Source organism: Bison bison, unplaced genomic scaffold, assembly GCF_000754665.1.
Source record: "Bison bison bison isolate TAMUID 2011002044 unplaced genomic scaffold, Bison_UMD1.0 scf7180017864238, whole genome shotgun sequence".
Classification (NCBI taxonomy): Eukaryota; Metazoa; Chordata; class Mammalia; order Artiodactyla; family Bovidae; genus Bison; species Bison bison.
In genome coordinates this window covers 3067247-3083301 of record NW_011494810.1, presented here as the reverse complement: position 1 = coordinate 3083301, position 16055 = coordinate 3067247, and the positions used below count along the sequence as shown (strand labels likewise).

Below are 16055 nucleotides of genomic sequence, written 5' to 3'. Positions count from 1 at the left end.
AGGCCTTCTCTGGGAGGCCTACCTTCACCAGACTTCATCACTTGGTGGGTAAAAGGGAGGCCTCACTACCAAAATATCCCAGGGAGCTGTGGATGGTGGGGCAGGTCCTGGCCGCTCCATCTGAGGGGTTGGTTGCCTGGTGAGTGGTGCCAGCAGAGAAAGGCTTGGAAAGAGTGGGTCCCAGATGACAGAAGAGCTCACAGACCTCAATTCCATGATGGTTTGTTGGTGCACTCACTCCCTAAGCAACCACTCCCCAGCTGGAGATACAACCCGGAAGAGAGGGTGGGCGGCACAGTGACCTCTCTATGAGTCCTGGGAGCTAGGGCTGCCCGGGGTGGGCTCTTCGGGGCAGAGACGTGTAACCCTGGTCAGGGCAAGAAGAGGGAAAGGGTGTCCCAGGCGACCTAGGAAAGGATACAGCGCCAACAAAGGCCTGGAGGCAGATAGGCATGTCAGGGCTCAGCGGGAAGAGGATGGAGTGGGCGCCGGGGGCACTGGGGCCACCCAGGAGCCTCCCCCATTCAGCTCTGAAGTGAGGTCACAGTGCTGTGGGATTTCAAGCTACCGAGTGACATGACCGGTGCTGTGGGTGACGCTCGGGGCCCATGTGGAAGGCTGACAGGAGAGGCAGACCCAAGAAGTGCTCCTTCTGTGGGCCCCTTCATTTCCCTCCTCCAGCCCTGGGGATGGGGCCAGAAAGCCATTGTTTGGGAACCTGTGCTCCGAGAACAGGCCCAGTGAAGCTGACAACAGCCTCTCCTCCTCACTAACTGGACTCCAGTTAAGCTCATTTCTGGCCCCCTTCCCTGGTGGCTCAGACAGTAAAGAATCTGTCTGCAATGCGGGAGACCTGGGTTCGATCTCTGGGTCCGGAAGATCCCCTGGAGAAGGGAACAGCTACCCACTCCAGTATTCTTGCCTGGAGAATTCCATGGACAGAGGAGCCTGGCGGGCTATAGTCCATGGAGTTGCAAAGAGTTGGACACAACTGAGTGACTTCACTTCGCCTTGATGCTCCATGGAGCCGCCCACACATGCTGAGTCCTCAGGTTAAGCCCGGAGCCCCTTCCCACCTAGGCTCAGCCAGCCTGAGACACACAGCACATGGACCCTGTGCTGGATTTGGCTACTTGAGTGAGGTCTGAGTCATAGGGCCAGCAGAGGGCACCCAGAACAACTCACAGTGATGCCAAGAGTAGGCAGGAGACCAAGGCCCAGGGCGGTGGCCCATGCTCCAGGCAGAAGAAACCAGGCAGCCCAGGACGGACTTCTGGAGTGAGGGCTGCCATCCATCCCCAGTCTTAAAACCACCTGGAATGCCTAGCAGGTCAAAGGACAAATGCAGGGCACAGCAGGCTGGCCAGAAGCCCAGGCCTGGGGCAGCAGAAGTGGGGGTGGAGGGGGTGGTCAGCGGGACAAGGAAGCTGCAGCCACATTGCACTGTGGGAGGTAGGGTTGGGCAGAGGGAGGCCAGGGGACGGGGCCCTGCCCTGGTGAACACGGAAGCTTGCACAAGAATGCAGGTGTGAGCAGACAAGCCCTGAGTCTAGGCAGCGTGTGACTTAGTCCTCAGAGCCAGTCTGTCGTGTTACAGATGCTCTGACTCATCCAGGACTCCAAACAGGTCTTTTGGTCCATAGAGGTCACATGCCATCCTACCCTAGCAGGGTCAGCGGGGCTGGTCTTCAGCATGAGCCCCTAGCCAAGTCCCTGAGCCTACCTTGTCCTGGCCTTACACACACCTGCTGCTGGCAGCAGCCTTCTTGCAGTCCTCAGGTGTCAACGGAGTACCTGCCATGTGCCAGGTCTGGGTGAGGGGCTAAGAATTTAGCCCGCAAATCTCTTGGTGCCAGTGATCCAGATCTGCTTCCCACCCTCGGGAAGGGAATGGATAGGGTACATGGCCTCTTTGGCAGGTCGGTCCCCTTCCCCCATGGGCCTCAGTTTCCGTTGCTGGGGGCAGCTGTGAGATTTCTCATACCCAATTAGAGCCCAGCTCCAGGTCTTCCCTATCTTCCTGCCCCATGCCCAGGGCCCAGCCTCACTTTGCAGCATCAAGAGTCCTCCTGCTGCTGAGGTAGGTCCCCCAGGGAAGGAACAGGCGAGGAAGAGGAAATCACCATAGCCTGTCTCCCTGCAGCCTTGAGGGCCTGTCCTGGAACCTCTTGGGATGTCTCCAGGCCAGCCCCCAACTGCTCACAACCTGCCCTTCCAGGCTTCCCACATATACCCCTCCTTGTCTCCTGCCATCGTGAGGTCTGGTATCCACAGCTTGGGCGAGACCCAGGCTCTTGCCTGCAAAGCAGTGAGGCTCTGCTGGCCTTGCTCCCTTCAAGCCAGGCGGAGAGCAGAGCTCACAGAGATACATCCCACCCATGGCCACCAGGGTCCCCTCCTGCTCTGAGCCTCCAACCTCAGGCCTCCCATGGCCAGCCCACTTGAATTTTCTTTGATCTTATTGACTTCTTAACCCAAAGCCGCTGAGTGCTCTGAGGCAAAGAGATAGGTTTCCCTCACCCACAAATGGATGCCCAGGCAGTGGGTGGCACCCATGGTACACACAAACCCAATACCCTGACCCAGGCATGCTGTGGTCAGGCAGACATGACAGAGGCAGAGATCAGCCCAAATCTGGAGCCCTGCATGGGGGTGGGGATGGCTGAGTGGACACCCCAGGAGAGAGTATCTGGTCTCCCCTTTGCTTGCCCCCATTCCCCATCCAGGGACCAGGGAGAAGGGACCAAAGCCTGAAAACTCTTAAACCCAAACCCACTGATAGTGTAAAAGTTGGAAATTTACCAAGTACTGGACTCTGGTCTGGGAGTATAATATAATTTATTGTGTGTTAAACAAACCAACTGATTATGAAAAGCAGTTTGGTAAGAAGGTATCCTACGCACTCGCTTGGCCTCAGAGGCCCCCACCCCCACCCCTCCACCTTCCAGAAACACTCAGCATGCACATACCAGGGCCTCCCCACATACCCAAGCCCTCACATGCCTGCACATACCCGACATGATCCCGGGCCTGAGCCAGCAGGGACCCCCACCTTCCTGCCACCCTCCCCCAGGCTGGCATCTGTTCCCATTTACCAGGCAGGTGCAGACACAGCCGTGCCCAGAAACTGCTCCTGGGAGCCCGGCTGCTCGGCAACCTGCAGCTGGGAGGGCACAGCCCCTCACTTCAAGGCCCAGCCGGCTCGGGTCTCCCCCACCCCCAGAGCTTGTGGGGCTCAAGGGCGCTGCCTGGATCTAGAGCTCGTGGACAAACTTGGCCCTCATTTGTGGCAGCAAGAAGGAGAGGAGGAGGTGGCAGGACAGAAGAGGGAGGAGACAGGGAGGAAGAAATAGGAGCACTTTAAATTTAGTGCTGTTCTCCCTGAGCTAAGCTGCCTGGGTGGCGCGTGAGCTCCCCCCACCTCCCTGGGAGACTGAGCAGTGCTTCCATAGACCTGTCCACCCGAGAGAGGAAAAGCACCCGGTTCAGAATGTTCTGCAAGTCTCCCACCACTAACCCGAGGCTGAGAGGGAGGACCCTGTCTCTGCCCCCAAGTAGGTGCACAGCTCCTTCTCAGATGCTTGACAGATAGCTGGTGCCCAGGGCCCCTGTCCTATACACAGACCCTGTGAGGGACCCTTTCTCAGTTCAGCCCTCACCCCACCCCTAAGGACGTTCACATCCATCGCCTTAGTGTGGGGCAGGCGGTGCCCAGAATGGAGGGATCTCCAATGATAGTGACCTCAGCCAGAGGTGACCCACCCATCTCCTGTGAGAATTCACGGTGTAAGGGGACAAAGGTGACTGATAGAAAAATCTGGGACCTGTATGGGAGCTGGAGAGACTCATGAGGAGGGGTCTGGGCAAGGGTCAGGGAAAGACACGTTAGAGAAATTAAGACAGAAAACAGCCTCCTGGCTTGCCTGCTCAGCTGGGCTGCTGCTCCTCCTGCAAGGCAGCCCTAATTGAATTTCTCTGTTAACAATGGAAGCACCAGCCTCTCTCCCTCTTTCTGATAAGCCAGTGACCCGAGGGAAATTGGGGTCAGGAGGAGGAGGAATTGGAAACAAACAGTCTTTTCTCACTCCTGGGGACACTAGTTTCAGCTAAGGGCCAGGGGACTGGAGGAAGGCTGGGGTCCCCCCTCCCTTCTGGGTCCTCAGAGGCCTGGACACTCCCAAGACATCCCACAGCTGGTTCTGGGTGTGGCAGGTGTGTGGAGGCTGGGTACTGTGTCCACCCTTGAGAAGGGATCCTTCGGGCCCAGTCCATACAGGATAAAGAAGGTCCCAGACACCCATCACAGGCCAGCTTCCCCTCTGTGGGCTGTCTCTCCCCATCACCAGCGTTTGTCCTGGTACGAGGGGCACCCCTAGCACCCCACCCCCCCACTCCCATGAACCCTGAACACATTCTGGACTCACACAGCAGGCAGCCCTGGGCACCTCTGGCAAGTCACTGCCTCTATGAGCCTCTGTTTCCTCATCCACAGAATGGGAGCAAATACCTCCAAGGGAGCAGACTGGAGAAGATAAGCCAGCACTCTGGAAACACTGTCTAAGCCCCAGGGGTCTATTATCATACTACATAATCACTGTCATTATCTTGTTAATAGCTGTTATTATATCATCACACATCAGGATCTACCTACTAACCCCAGGAGGCCAGCCAGATAACTCCGTGAAAGTGAAAGTGTTAGTCACTCAGTCGTGTCCGACTCTCTGTGACTCCATGAATTGGAGAAGGCAATGGCACCCCACTCCAGTACTCTTGCCTAGAGTATCCCTTGGACAGAGGAGCCTGGTAGGCTGCAGTCCATGGGGTCTCGAAGAGTCGGACACGACTGAGCGACTTCTTTTACTTTTCACTTTCATGCATTGGAGAAGGAAATGGCAACCTACTCCTGGACAGGGAAGCCTAGTGGGCTGCCGTCTATGGGGTCACACAGAGTCGCACGACTCAAGAGACTTAGCAGCAGCAGGCTCCTCTGCCCATTCTCCAGGCAAGAAAACTGGAGTGGGTAGCCATTTCCTTCTCCAGAGGATCTTCCTGACCCAGGAATCGAACCCAGATCTCCAGCATTGCATGCAGATCCTTTACCATCTGAGTCACCAGAGAAACCCTAGATCCCTCCTTACCTTTTGTTTTTACCCACAAAGGCCCCCAGGGCTGGACTGTGTGCCTCACCCCTTCTGCCTGGTGTCCTTTAGAGGTCAGCCTCCATTGCCCCAGGTTCCTCTGTGACTTTGTCTCTGAAATAGCAGGAAACCCCCTTCCTGACTTTTTTGACTCCAGGGACATAGGCCTTGGGTGACCAAGTACCCACTCCTGACTTTCAGGAGATACAAAGGGACTTCCCCGGGAGCCCCTTCTTCAGGCAGAGGACTGCCCGCAGTGTCTGCCAGCTCCCCTGCTCAGCAGAGGGAGTGTCTGTGGTGGCGCCGGGACCCTGCAGGGGACTGGACCATGAGGACGATGCGCGAGACACGCCCTTGCTCCCCGCCCCTCCCCTCTCAGGACTGCCCTCCATGGAGGTCCGCATCAATGTGTCGAGGCAGCAGGTGGAGAAGGTGTTCGGGCTGGAGGAGTTCTGGTGCCAGTGCGTGGCGTGGAGCTCCTCGGGCACCACCAAGAGTCAGAAGGCCTATATCCGCATTGCCTGTGAGTCCGGGGCGGAGGGGCCTCAGGGTGTCACCCGGGAGGAGGTCCCATAAGAAATCCTCAGGTCCTGCCTTGACAGCTGGAGGGAGTGCTTACGGATGCCGCCCAGCCACCCCCTACGTTCCCCTCGGGCACTGGACGCTTCTTCCTGGCCTGTGCCATGGTCTCTGCAGGACCAGCGGACAGGGTCAGCCAGGCTGACCCAGTGTGAGGCACTCAGCCAGGGAGACGCTTCTGTTCTGCCCCCAGATTTGCGGAAGAACTTTGAGCAGGAACCATTGGCCAAGGAGGTGTCGCTGGAGCAGGGCATCGTGCTGCCCTGCCGCCCACCGGAGGGCATCCCCCCAGCCGAGGTGAGCGGGGCTGCAGTGCCACTCCAGGTGGGCAGTACCACTCCAGGTGGGCAGTGCTCCCAGGTCTCAGCCTGCCCTGCCCAGCCCTCCAGGCTGATCCCCCCCACCCAGGGGCCACGCTCGCTCCAGGCAGGGCCAGCACAGTCAGGCGGTGCAGTGGCATGGCTCCCTCCCCCAGGTGGAGTGGCTCCGGAACGAGGACCTTGTGGACCCATCCATGGACCCCAATGTGTACATCACGCGGGAGCACAGTCTGGTGGTGCGACAGGCCCGCCTGGCTGACACGGCCAACTACACCTGCGTGGCCAAGAACATCGTGGCTCGTCGCCGCAGCGCCTCCGCTGCTGTCATCGTCTATGGTGGGCCCCGGTGCTGGCAGGGTGGAAGGGCTCCGGGCATAGGCAAGGCGCTGGGGTGCCTTTGTGGCAACCACACGTGGCTGGCTCCCTGAAGAGCCAGGACCGGGCCGACCGAGCTGTGGCCTGATGGGGAAGGATGGGGAAAGGGCTGGCTGTGGCTGTTCAGGAGTGGAAGGGCCTGTCTGGACAGAGGTGTTATTGGTGGCCGGACCATCCCTTGGCTTACCTGTGGTCAGGGGACATGGTGCAAGAGGAGATGAAGGGACAAGATGGAAGTCTAAAAATGCGACAGACCCCAGGGTGGAAGCAGAGTGACCCGGGCACCCCCAGGAGGAGACAGAAGGAAGGGTGCGGGAGTCACCCCATAAAAGGCTGGGGTTTGGGTTGGAAGAGCATGTGGGAGCTGCAGCTAGGGTTGGCTCTCCTGAGTGCCTGCAGTGCCCACCGGGAAAGGGGCTGTGGAGCAAGCACTGCCAGGCCCCAGGGGGCAGAAGGGCAGAAGCGTGGCCTCCCCTCCAGGGCTTTTCTCTCAGCCCAGCTGCAGCCTGCCCACTTCCAGCTCACAGCCCCTCTGTCCTGCTCTGGCCCCTGGGCCAGCATGTCCAAGGAAGCCCCCGCTCCCTGACCCAGTCCTTCTCTGTCCGGCCAGTGAACGGTGGGTGGTCGACGTGGACTGAGTGGTCTGTCTGCAGCGCCAGCTGTGGGCGCGGCTGGCAGAAAAGGAGCCGGAGCTGCACCAACCCGGCGCCTCTCAACGGGGGTGCCTTCTGTGAGGGGCAGAATGTCCAGAAAACAGCCTGCGCCACCCTGTGCCCAGGTACCAGCGGCCGCCACCTCCCGCATCGCTCTTCACCACGCCATCTCCGTGCCCTGGCTCCATCGTGCCCACCAGCCTGCTCCCCATTGGCTCCATCCCACCCACCCACACGCAGGGCCAGGTTCAGTCCAAGGCCAGGATGGGGTTCAGTGTGATCAGAGGCAGGGCTCAGTCTGTGTGCAGACTCAGCCTCAGCGGAGGGGCCGAGTCACAGAGTCCGAGGTACTGTCGGGACAGGGACAGTCCATGTGGGGCAGGGCCCAGCCTGGTACTGTAGAGCCACCCGCGCCTGGGATCAAGGGGTCATCGTGCGACTGAGGGCCCTCAGTGCCCCAGGGCCAGGACGGCCCCTGGTGTGGGAGAGCCGAGCAGGCCCAGCGTCATTGTGCCTCCTGTCATTAGCATGCGTCATCCAGGCCCGCTGGACACCAGAGGGCTTGCAGACTGGCAGGCTTGGCCCTGGCCCTGGCGTTGCACCAGGTCTGGCTGCCCAGCAGGGCCACGCTGGCAGACAGCCTGGGCTATAGCTCCCTGGGCTGACCGTGCCATCTCCTCTCTGTCCGTGTCTGTCTCATATCTAGTGGATGGCAGCTGGAGCCCATGGAGCAAATGGTCGGCCTGTGGGCTCGACTGTACCCACTGGCGGAGCCGTGAGTGCTCAGACCCCGCGCCCCGCAATGGAGGCGAGGAGTGCCAAGGCACTGACCTGGATACCCGCAATTGTACCAGCGACCTCTGTGTGCACAGTGAGTCCTTTCCACCCAGGAGCCCTCTTGAGTTTGCCAGGATTGGCCCTACCCGCCCTGGGGCAGTGATGGCTCAGGGAGTCAGTCCCCTGCCACAGGCTGCACCTCCTATTCAAAGCTCAGGACCTCTGGGGGACACCCCCATCCCTAACACACCCAACATGTGCCCACATACACCCCAATACTTCCCACACCTGCCCTGAAACTTGCATACGTCAGTGGTTTTACCATGCACACCGAGCCTCTGGGATCGTCTCCCAAACCCCTTCCCATCCTGTCCTACAGTTTTACCTCTGCCCCGTCCCCCAAGTGCACATACAAGTCCTGTGGGGACACCAGGCTTGTGAGGCCTGTTAATTACAAGGCCATAACTAACAATTAAAGATCTCTGTTGGATTTTTTTTCTCTAGAACACACTCTCCCCCATTCTTTCAATTAAAAACCTAATTATCTGTGTCAATTCCTTTCTGATGGACATTTCTTTCATTATGCAAAACCCTTCTAAAATCAATATCGCCTCCTCCGGGCAGTCAATCACTCTCTCCTTAGCCCTGCCCCAGGCCGGGGTGGCGGGGTGGAGGGTGGGGAGGGGATGGGGGAGGTGGGGAGCAGGCAGAAGAGAAGAGCCCAGCATCCCTGCTCCAGGTCCAGGGGTTGGCCAGGAATCAGATTGGCAGAATCCCCCACCCCCACCCCCTGCCCCAGAAAGCAGATTCCCTGCTTGAGGGATCCTAGGCGCTCACCCTCAGTCTCAGCTGCCCCTGGCCCCATGGCCCCAGAAGAACCGGTTTAGCCGGGAAAGTGGCTCTTCCCCGCCTCCATTCTCTGTCAGCAGCAGCTTCACTATGAATTGAGCCGGTGAGGCATGCCGTCTGCCCAGAGTGACACCGTGAGATGGTGGCAGATGCAGGACTGGAATGCATGCGCGCTGATATTTCATGCCGCTTGCTGCCACCCCCGGCGCTGATGCCCAAGGAGCGGAGGCCCCATCCCCCTGCAGTGTAGACTGCTCGCCTCTCCTTTCTGGCCTCCTGCCCTCTACCCCTCTCAAGGCTGCACTCTCTCCCACAGCTGCTTCCGGCCCAGAGGACGTGGCCCTCTATGTGGGCCTCATAGCTGTGGCCGTATGCCTCCTCTTGCTGCTGCTCGTCCTCATTCTTGTGTACTGCCGCAAGAAGGAGGGATTGGACTCGGACGTGGCCGACTCGTCCATCCTCACCTCAGGCTTCCAGCCCGTCAGCATCAAGCCCAGCAAAGCAGGTGGGGTGCCCCCGCCCCCCGCACTCATGCCGGGGCCTCCACGCCAAGAGTCGCCCACACTGGGCTGCCCCCACCACCCCCCAGCCCCTGTGCCACTCTGAGTCCACCTTGATCCTTGCAGACAGTCCCCATCTGCTCACCATCCAGCCAGACCTCAGCACCACCACCACCACCTACCAGGGCAGTCTGTGTCCCCGGCAAGATGGGCCCAGCCCCAAGTTCCAGCTCACCAACGGGCACCTGCTCAGCCCACTGGGCAGCGGCCGCCACACGCTGCACCACAGCTCGCCCACCTCGGAGGCGGAGGACTTCGTCTCCCGCCTCTCCACCCAGAACTACTTCCGCTCCCTGCCCCGCGGCACCAGCAACATGGCCTATGGGACCTTCAACTTCCTCGGGGGCCGGCTGATGATCCCTAATACAGGTGGGTAACACCCCTGGGTTGCCCCCAGGGAGCTCTAGGAGGCAAGACTAACATGAGTCCCTCCTGGAGGAGGGTGGGACAGCCTTGACGTTCCTCCAGTGCCTCTCAGCCTCACCGTGAGAGCTGGGCCAGCCCAGCAAGGAAAGAGGACAGAGTACTGGTAAGGATCCAGTCTCTGGGATTGGCACTGAGACGGAGGCCAGGGCTGTCTCCCGTCTGTTGCCCAAGGACACAGTATTACTGTCCATTCATCTGCATAGCCAGCCAGCCTGTGTGTGCTGGGCCCTAGGCCCCAGGGAGCTGGGGGAACTAGTGGAGAGAGAGCAGAGGAAAAACATCCGGACAGGGGCTTTTCCACCCAGCACCTCACAGAAACCCCTAGGACATCTGAGAAAGAGCCACGGTGCCTGGTGTGACTGCCCGCTCCCACCCTGACATCTTTTATTTCCTCAGTTTCAGTGACCCTGCATGGCCCAGACCTCCTCGTCCCCCTGCAGCTGCTTCTGGAGCCTGCTCCCTAAATGCAGGTGTTTCCCAGCGCCCCCTCCCGGGGCCCTCTCCGCAGATCTCACCCTCTCCACGGCCTCAGTCGCCGTGTCTGTGTAGATCACTCCCACTCCCCCATCCCCAGCAGCGGTTCTCCTGGGTGACGGAACCGCACACCCAGCTGCCTCCTGGGCAGCTCCATCTGTATGTCTCACAGCACCTCAGGTTCCTCGTGCCTAAAACAGCACCGTCTCCCACCCTCCCCCAGAACCTCCTCCCTCCCCGTGTTCCCTACCTCAGGGACAGCGCAGTCGAGTTGCTCAAGACAGAAACTGGGAGTCACCTTGACCTCCTGCTCTTCCTCACTTTTCCCCCTTCACCTCCACCCCAGCTTCATTCATGTACTGATCGCATCCTTCTTTCTTCTCCACTGTGCCTGCCTCCTTCTGCCTGTCTTTCCTGCGGCCTCTCCTGGCCTAGGCCACCACACCTGCCTCTCGTCTGGTTCACAGCTGCAAGCATTTACTCATAGGAGCCAGACTTGACCATGTCCCTTTCTGGAGTTTCCACTCAAAGCCCGAATGACAGAAGCACAAGGACTCGTCCCTTGGGGCCTCCCCTCCCCTACACGCTTCTCCTGCACTTGGTAGCCTCGTTGTCCTTTCATGAACCCAAATACACTGGGCTGCCCTTCGCACACACGGCCTCTCTGCCCCCATCCACTGGCCTAACTGCTACTTCCCCTTCTGGTCTGGCAGCTCTCCCTCTCTCTCTCTGCTTCATGGTCTCCTTCAGGGGGGCTGCTAGGGGATGGTCCTTGTCAAGATCTTAGAAAAGGGCAGGCACCCAGTGGGTGCTCAGTGACCATCTGCCCCTCACTTCCCAGCAGGGTGGTGGCCGGGGGGCTCTGCGCCTCTCTGCTCTCACCCAACACCCAGCACCCTTTGCTGCCATCCACTTACCTGTTTCCCTGTGGGCTGAGCGCTCCGTGAGAGCAGGGCTCATGGTTTTCCCTCAGCGTTTGCATTCGCTGAATAAGTACCTGCCTGAGCATACCCTGCCACAGAGCACTCACACGTGGGTCACTCAGACTGTCTGTCACCACCCTGGCAGCTGCACCAGGAGGCAGCACAGGAGCATGAAGTGGGCAGGAGCCACAAATCCACCACTTCTGGCTTCACTCTCCCTCCTGGGCCCCAGCAGATGCTTTCAGATGCTGCCCCTTTAGACACTGGGACAAAGGTGAATCAGCCAGACAGGACGCATGTGCAATGGGATCCAAACTAGGGAGGGCTGCCAAAGCAGGCAGGGTTGTTAAAGGGCCCAGCCCCACCCACAGGGGGCCACTGCCCAGCACAGACCAACAGAGCTGAGGTACCTGCCCAGAAGTGGTCGAGCTGAGGGGGAGGAGAGGAGCTCGGGGAGACCAGGAGGATGGAGCGCCCAGAGGCACAGCTATGGGGGTGGCTTCAGAACAGCAAGTGTGCAGGGCAGGCTAGGCCCAGGGCCAAGGGCCTTAACTATCAGGAGCTGGGCTTATCCTGGAGGCAGGGCAGGTTTTAAGTGGGTGATGAGGGTGGGAGGTACAGCATCCAGAAGTTTCTGTACCCAGGCTAACTAGGCATGCATTGCCCACATGAGTTCTCTCAGCTTTGTGCCCATTGGCCAGCCTGGCAGTCCCAGTGGCACGTCTGATCCCAGGCCAGGCTGGCACCAGTCAGTCCTCAGAGGGAGGCTCAGGGCGGGGCAGGCAGAGTGGGGCGTTTGGTGGCTCTGCAGCCCTAATAAGCTCCAGCCCCTCCTCTGTCACAGGCATCAGCCTCCTCATCCCCCCGGACGCCATACCCCGAGGAAAGATCTACGAGATCTACCTCACACTGCACAAGCCAGAAGACGTGAGGTGTGGGCATGGGCCCTGCTGATGGGGCTGGGTGGGTCCAAGCCCTGCCTGCTGTCACCCTGGTGCCCCTGCCCTCTCCCCCACCTAAGGTGGGGTCTGCTCTGGCCTGGCCCAAGGGAGGGCAGGGTAAGGGGTGGGGGCGTCCCTAAGTGCCACTCAATTCCACAGCCCTCTCCTCAGGCTCCCAAGATTGTCCCCCTGACGCCTTTCCCTTCCCACCCATATTTCCCCACTTGAGGTTGCCCCTAGCTGGCTGTCAGACCCTGCTGAGTCCCATCGTTAGCTGTGGGCCCCCTGGAGTCCTGCTCACGCGGCCCGTCATCCTCACCATGGACCACTGTGGGGAGCCCAGCCCCGAGAGCTGGAGCCTGCGCCTCAAAAAGCAGTCCTGCGAAGGCAGCTGGGAGGTGAGCCGGAAGCCTCCCCCATCCCCCCAGGCTCGGTGGAGTCCGCCTTCCTGCCTGGCCCCTGGGCCCTGCGCCCTCCCCAGTCTCTGGCCACTCCTTAGAGGCAGCTGGCCGGGAGGTTACCCACCGGGTCCTCAGGCTGCAGCTGGCCACGACCTGACCCGTCGGGCCCTGCCCACAGGACGTGCTGCACCTGGGTGAGGAGGCACCCTGTCACCTCTACTACTGCCAGCTAGAGGCCGGCGCCTGCTACGTCTTCACGGAGCAGCTGGGCCGCTTCGCCCTGGTGGGAGAGGCCCTCAGCGTGGCTGCCGCCAAGCGCCTCAAGCTGCTTCTGTTCGCCCCAGTGGCCTGCACCTCACTCGAGTACAACATCCGAGTCTACTGCCTACACGACACCCACGACGCACTCAAGGTACCTGCCACACAGAGGCTGGGCCGGAGGGCTGACCGCCCCTGGCCCTGGGAGGGGGGCAGTAGAGAGGGCGCCCCTGTGGGCTTGGCTGACACCTGGGGCACTGCAGGAGGTGGTACAGCTGGAGAAACAACTGGGAGGACAGCTGATCCAGGAGCCCCGCGTCCTGCACTTCAAGGATAGCTACCACAACCTGCGCTTGTCCATCCACGATGTGCCCAGCTCCCTGTGGAAGAGCAAGCTCCTCGTCAGCTACCAGGTGAGGACACTCGGGGTGCTGGGAGCCGGGCTCGCCCAAGCCCGGCTCCCCTGACACCACCTCTCCGTAACCCCCCCGCCCCCAGGAGATCCCCTTTTATCACATCTGGAATGGCACACAGCAGTACCTGCACTGCACTTTCACCCTGGAGCGTGTCAGCCCCAGCACCAGCGACCTGGCCTGCAAGGTGTGGGTGTGGCAGGTGGAGGGCGATGGGCAGAGCTTCAATGTCAACTTCAACATCACCAAGGTGGGCCGCACTGCATAACCTGCTTCCCACTCTGGGCCTACCCGGCCCCCCAAGCCCACCTCCTAGAAACCACGTGGCACTTCCTCCAAGTGTCCCGAGGAGGGAGGTGTAGATGCACATGTAGTCAGAGGTAGACAGAGACTGTGGGGCTTGGGGAGGGGGTGGAAGAGGGTAGGGAGCCACAGGACGGGAGGGGGAGGCAGAGCTGGTCTGGGGGCCCTGGAGGACTTCCGTGAGAGGAGGGGCTTGTTTGGGGCTCAGAAGGATGAGTGCGAGGTGGATGAGGCAACAGTGAGGAAGCAGAGTGGTGGGTAGAGACAAAGCGAGGAGAGCAGAGTTCAGTGGTCAGCAGAGGCTGGCAGGGGTGACTAGGGAGGGGTGGAGGGGGAAGGAGAATGGGGTCAGAGGCTCCTCCCCTCACTGGCTGTGTGACTGTGAGCAGATCGCTGCACCTCCACACTCCAGGGAGCAGGAACCTGGCCCATGGTAGGTACCCATGTGTGCCCTGGGATGGTCCAAGCGTCTCCCACCCAGCACGTGGGCTGGGCTGGGCAAGTTCTAACAGGTACCTCCATCCTTCCCCATCTCCAGGACACGAGATTCTCTGAGCTGCTGGTCCTGGAGAGTGAAGGGGGGGTCCCAGCCCTAGTGGGCCCCAGTGCCTTCAAGATCCCCTTCCTCATTCGGCAGAAGATCATTACCAGCCTGGACCCGCCCTGCAGTCGGGGTGCCGACTGGCGGACTCTGGCCCAGAAACTCCACCTGGACAGGTGGGTGGGAGGTGGGCAGGGAGGGGATATGAAGGCCACCTGCAGCCCAGCTTGGGCGGGGATGAGGAGCAGCGGGGGTGGGTGGACAAGACACATGGTGGGGCCTGTGGTCCAGCCCCAGCAGCTGGGGCTTCCCCTTGGCTGACCGAAGGGAGGCCCTGTCCTCAGGTGGTCTAGGAGGGTGGAGGCGGCAGCCCCTGGTGAGGCCAGGCTGCTGAAGCACTCCCCTCCCTTCTGCAGCCATCTCAGCTTCTTTGCCTCCAAGCCCAGCCCCACAGCCATGATCCTCAACCTGTGGGAGGCACGGCACTTCCCCAACGGCAACCTCAGCCAGCTGGCAGCAGCAGTGGCCGGACTGGGCCAGCCAGATGCCGGTCTCTTCACAGTGTCAGAGGCTGAGTGCTGAGGCCGGCGAGGCCCACAATGCCTACACTCTCACCAGCTTTGGCGCCCGCCAGGAACAGGCAGAAGCCAAGACAAGGCCCTTCCCCACCACCGGGGAGAGCTGCGCGGACAGGCCCCCTCCTGGCGGACGCTGTCCCCTATCACTGGCCCTTTCAGACCCTGCCCGCACTCCCTCCCCTCCATGGCCTGCCCGGCCAGGCTGGCACTGCCACCTGCTCTCACTCTGCCCAGGCCTCCAGGTCCCAGGGTGGATGGCGCCTGGAGCCCAGGCTGGGCCCAGCCCACTGGTGTGTGTGTCTGTGCGTGTGATGTTACCTCTCCTCCTGCCCCGGCCAGGGGGCCGCATACACACGGGCAGGCACGCATGCCATGGGCTCGGGACGTGGTCCCAGAGCTCCTGCCTGAGCTGGATCTTATGCAAACATTTCCGTGCCTGCTGGGTAGGGGCACATCTGAGGGGCTCGGCTCCAAGCCTTCGGGACTGAAGGCCACAGCTGAACAGGGGGCGGCCCCTGCATTCAGGCACACAACCACCACACGGCCATGTGCCCACGCATGTCCTGTGTGCTATCACCTGTGTCCCCCTGACACACATCTCATGCCGTACACCCAGAGGCTGCTCACGTCTCTCATGCCCGGTGTCAATCCACACCTGCCTCTCACATGCTGCCCTTCTCGCACCTACCCAGGGACACCCAACGGCTCCTCCCTGTTCTCCCTCTCCTGCCCCCAGCCACGAGGAGCCCTGCCCAACAGGGCATGTGAATATGCAATGGGAGTCCCGGGCTGGACAATGGCAAGTGTGCGTGCCGTGGCGTGCCCTTTCCTGGGGCTGGCAGGTGCCCCATTTGGGGCCTGTGGTGTGAAGTTTGTGCCCTGACTCTGTTTTAAGTGCATTCGTGCACTTACACTTGGCCTTATGTACACAGCCTTGCCCGGCCGCCAGGGCACGTAGGGATTTTAGCGGACGTGAATGTAAATAAATTATATATATATATTGCTAACCCAAGTGCTACTTCTCTCGGGGAAAGCTAAGGGTCTCCCCAGCAGGGGTCACACATGACTATTCTGGAAAGTCCTGGGTGTCTGGGCCTGGCTTGGGGACAGACAGGGTCCCAGCCCTGGACCAACAGAGCTGGTTGCTGGAGACTTCTTCAGATACGGGTCCTCTGGGCAAGGCGGCAGGCAACAGCAGTGACCAGGGCTGCACCTTTGCCAGACCCATCCTCTGACTGCAGGAAGGTGACCACACAGCGAGGGGCCAGCTCCCGCACCGTGGCTGCCACCAGGCTGGAGAAGCTGTGAGGGGGAGAGGCCAACGTGAGCCTAGGTCAGTCCAGTCCCACTTGGCCGTGGCTCCCGTGCCCAGCCCACCACCCAGACTCACTGAGGGTGCAGCTTGTAGAGGGTCCCATCCACCCCCACGGATATGGTCAGCTCTTCCAGGCCCCGGTTCTCACGAATCTTCTCCACCACGGCAGCCACGCCTGCCCCACAAAGCTGGGCAGCCCTCTGGGACACAGCCTGGCACACCTCCAGCAAC

The 16055-nt window shown here is 60.7% G+C and overlaps 2 protein-coding genes across 2 annotated transcripts in view; one reads left to right on the top strand and one right to left on the bottom strand.

The window, feature by feature from the left end:
* Positions 1–15516, top strand: part of UNC5A (unc-5 homolog A (C. elegans)) — a 64558-nt gene extending 49042 nt beyond the window's left edge. Inside the window, exons 3-15 of the mRNA XM_010846585.1 lie at positions 5518–5661; positions 5911–6014; positions 6193–6373; positions 7772–7936; positions 9008–9196; positions 9318–9620; positions 11919–12006; positions 12245–12413; positions 12595–12828; positions 12938–13087; positions 13173–13337; positions 13929–14107; positions 14348–15516. Of these exons, the coding sequence (XP_010844887.1) occupies positions 5518–5661; positions 5911–6014; positions 6193–6373; positions 7772–7936; positions 9008–9196; positions 9318–9620; positions 11919–12006; positions 12245–12413; positions 12595–12828; positions 12938–13087; positions 13173–13337; positions 13929–14107; positions 14348–14513 (2237 nt within the window). The 3' untranslated portion in view covers positions 14514–15516. The remainder of the gene's footprint in view (positions 1–5517; positions 5662–5910; positions 6015–6192; positions 6374–7771; positions 7937–9007; positions 9197–9317; positions 9621–11918; positions 12007–12244; positions 12414–12594; positions 12829–12937; positions 13088–13172; positions 13338–13928; positions 14108–14347) is intronic.
* Positions 15483–16055, bottom strand: part of HK3 (hexokinase 3 (white cell)) — a 20546-nt gene continuing 19973 nt past the window's right edge. Inside the window, exons 19-20 of the mRNA XM_010846586.1 lie at positions 15900–16045; positions 15483–15811 (exon numbers count right to left, since the gene is read on the bottom strand). Coding sequence (XP_010844888.1) covers positions 15667–15811; positions 15900–16045 — 291 coding nt within the window. The 3' untranslated portion in view covers positions 15483–15666. The remainder of the gene's footprint in view (positions 15812–15899; positions 16046–16055) is intronic.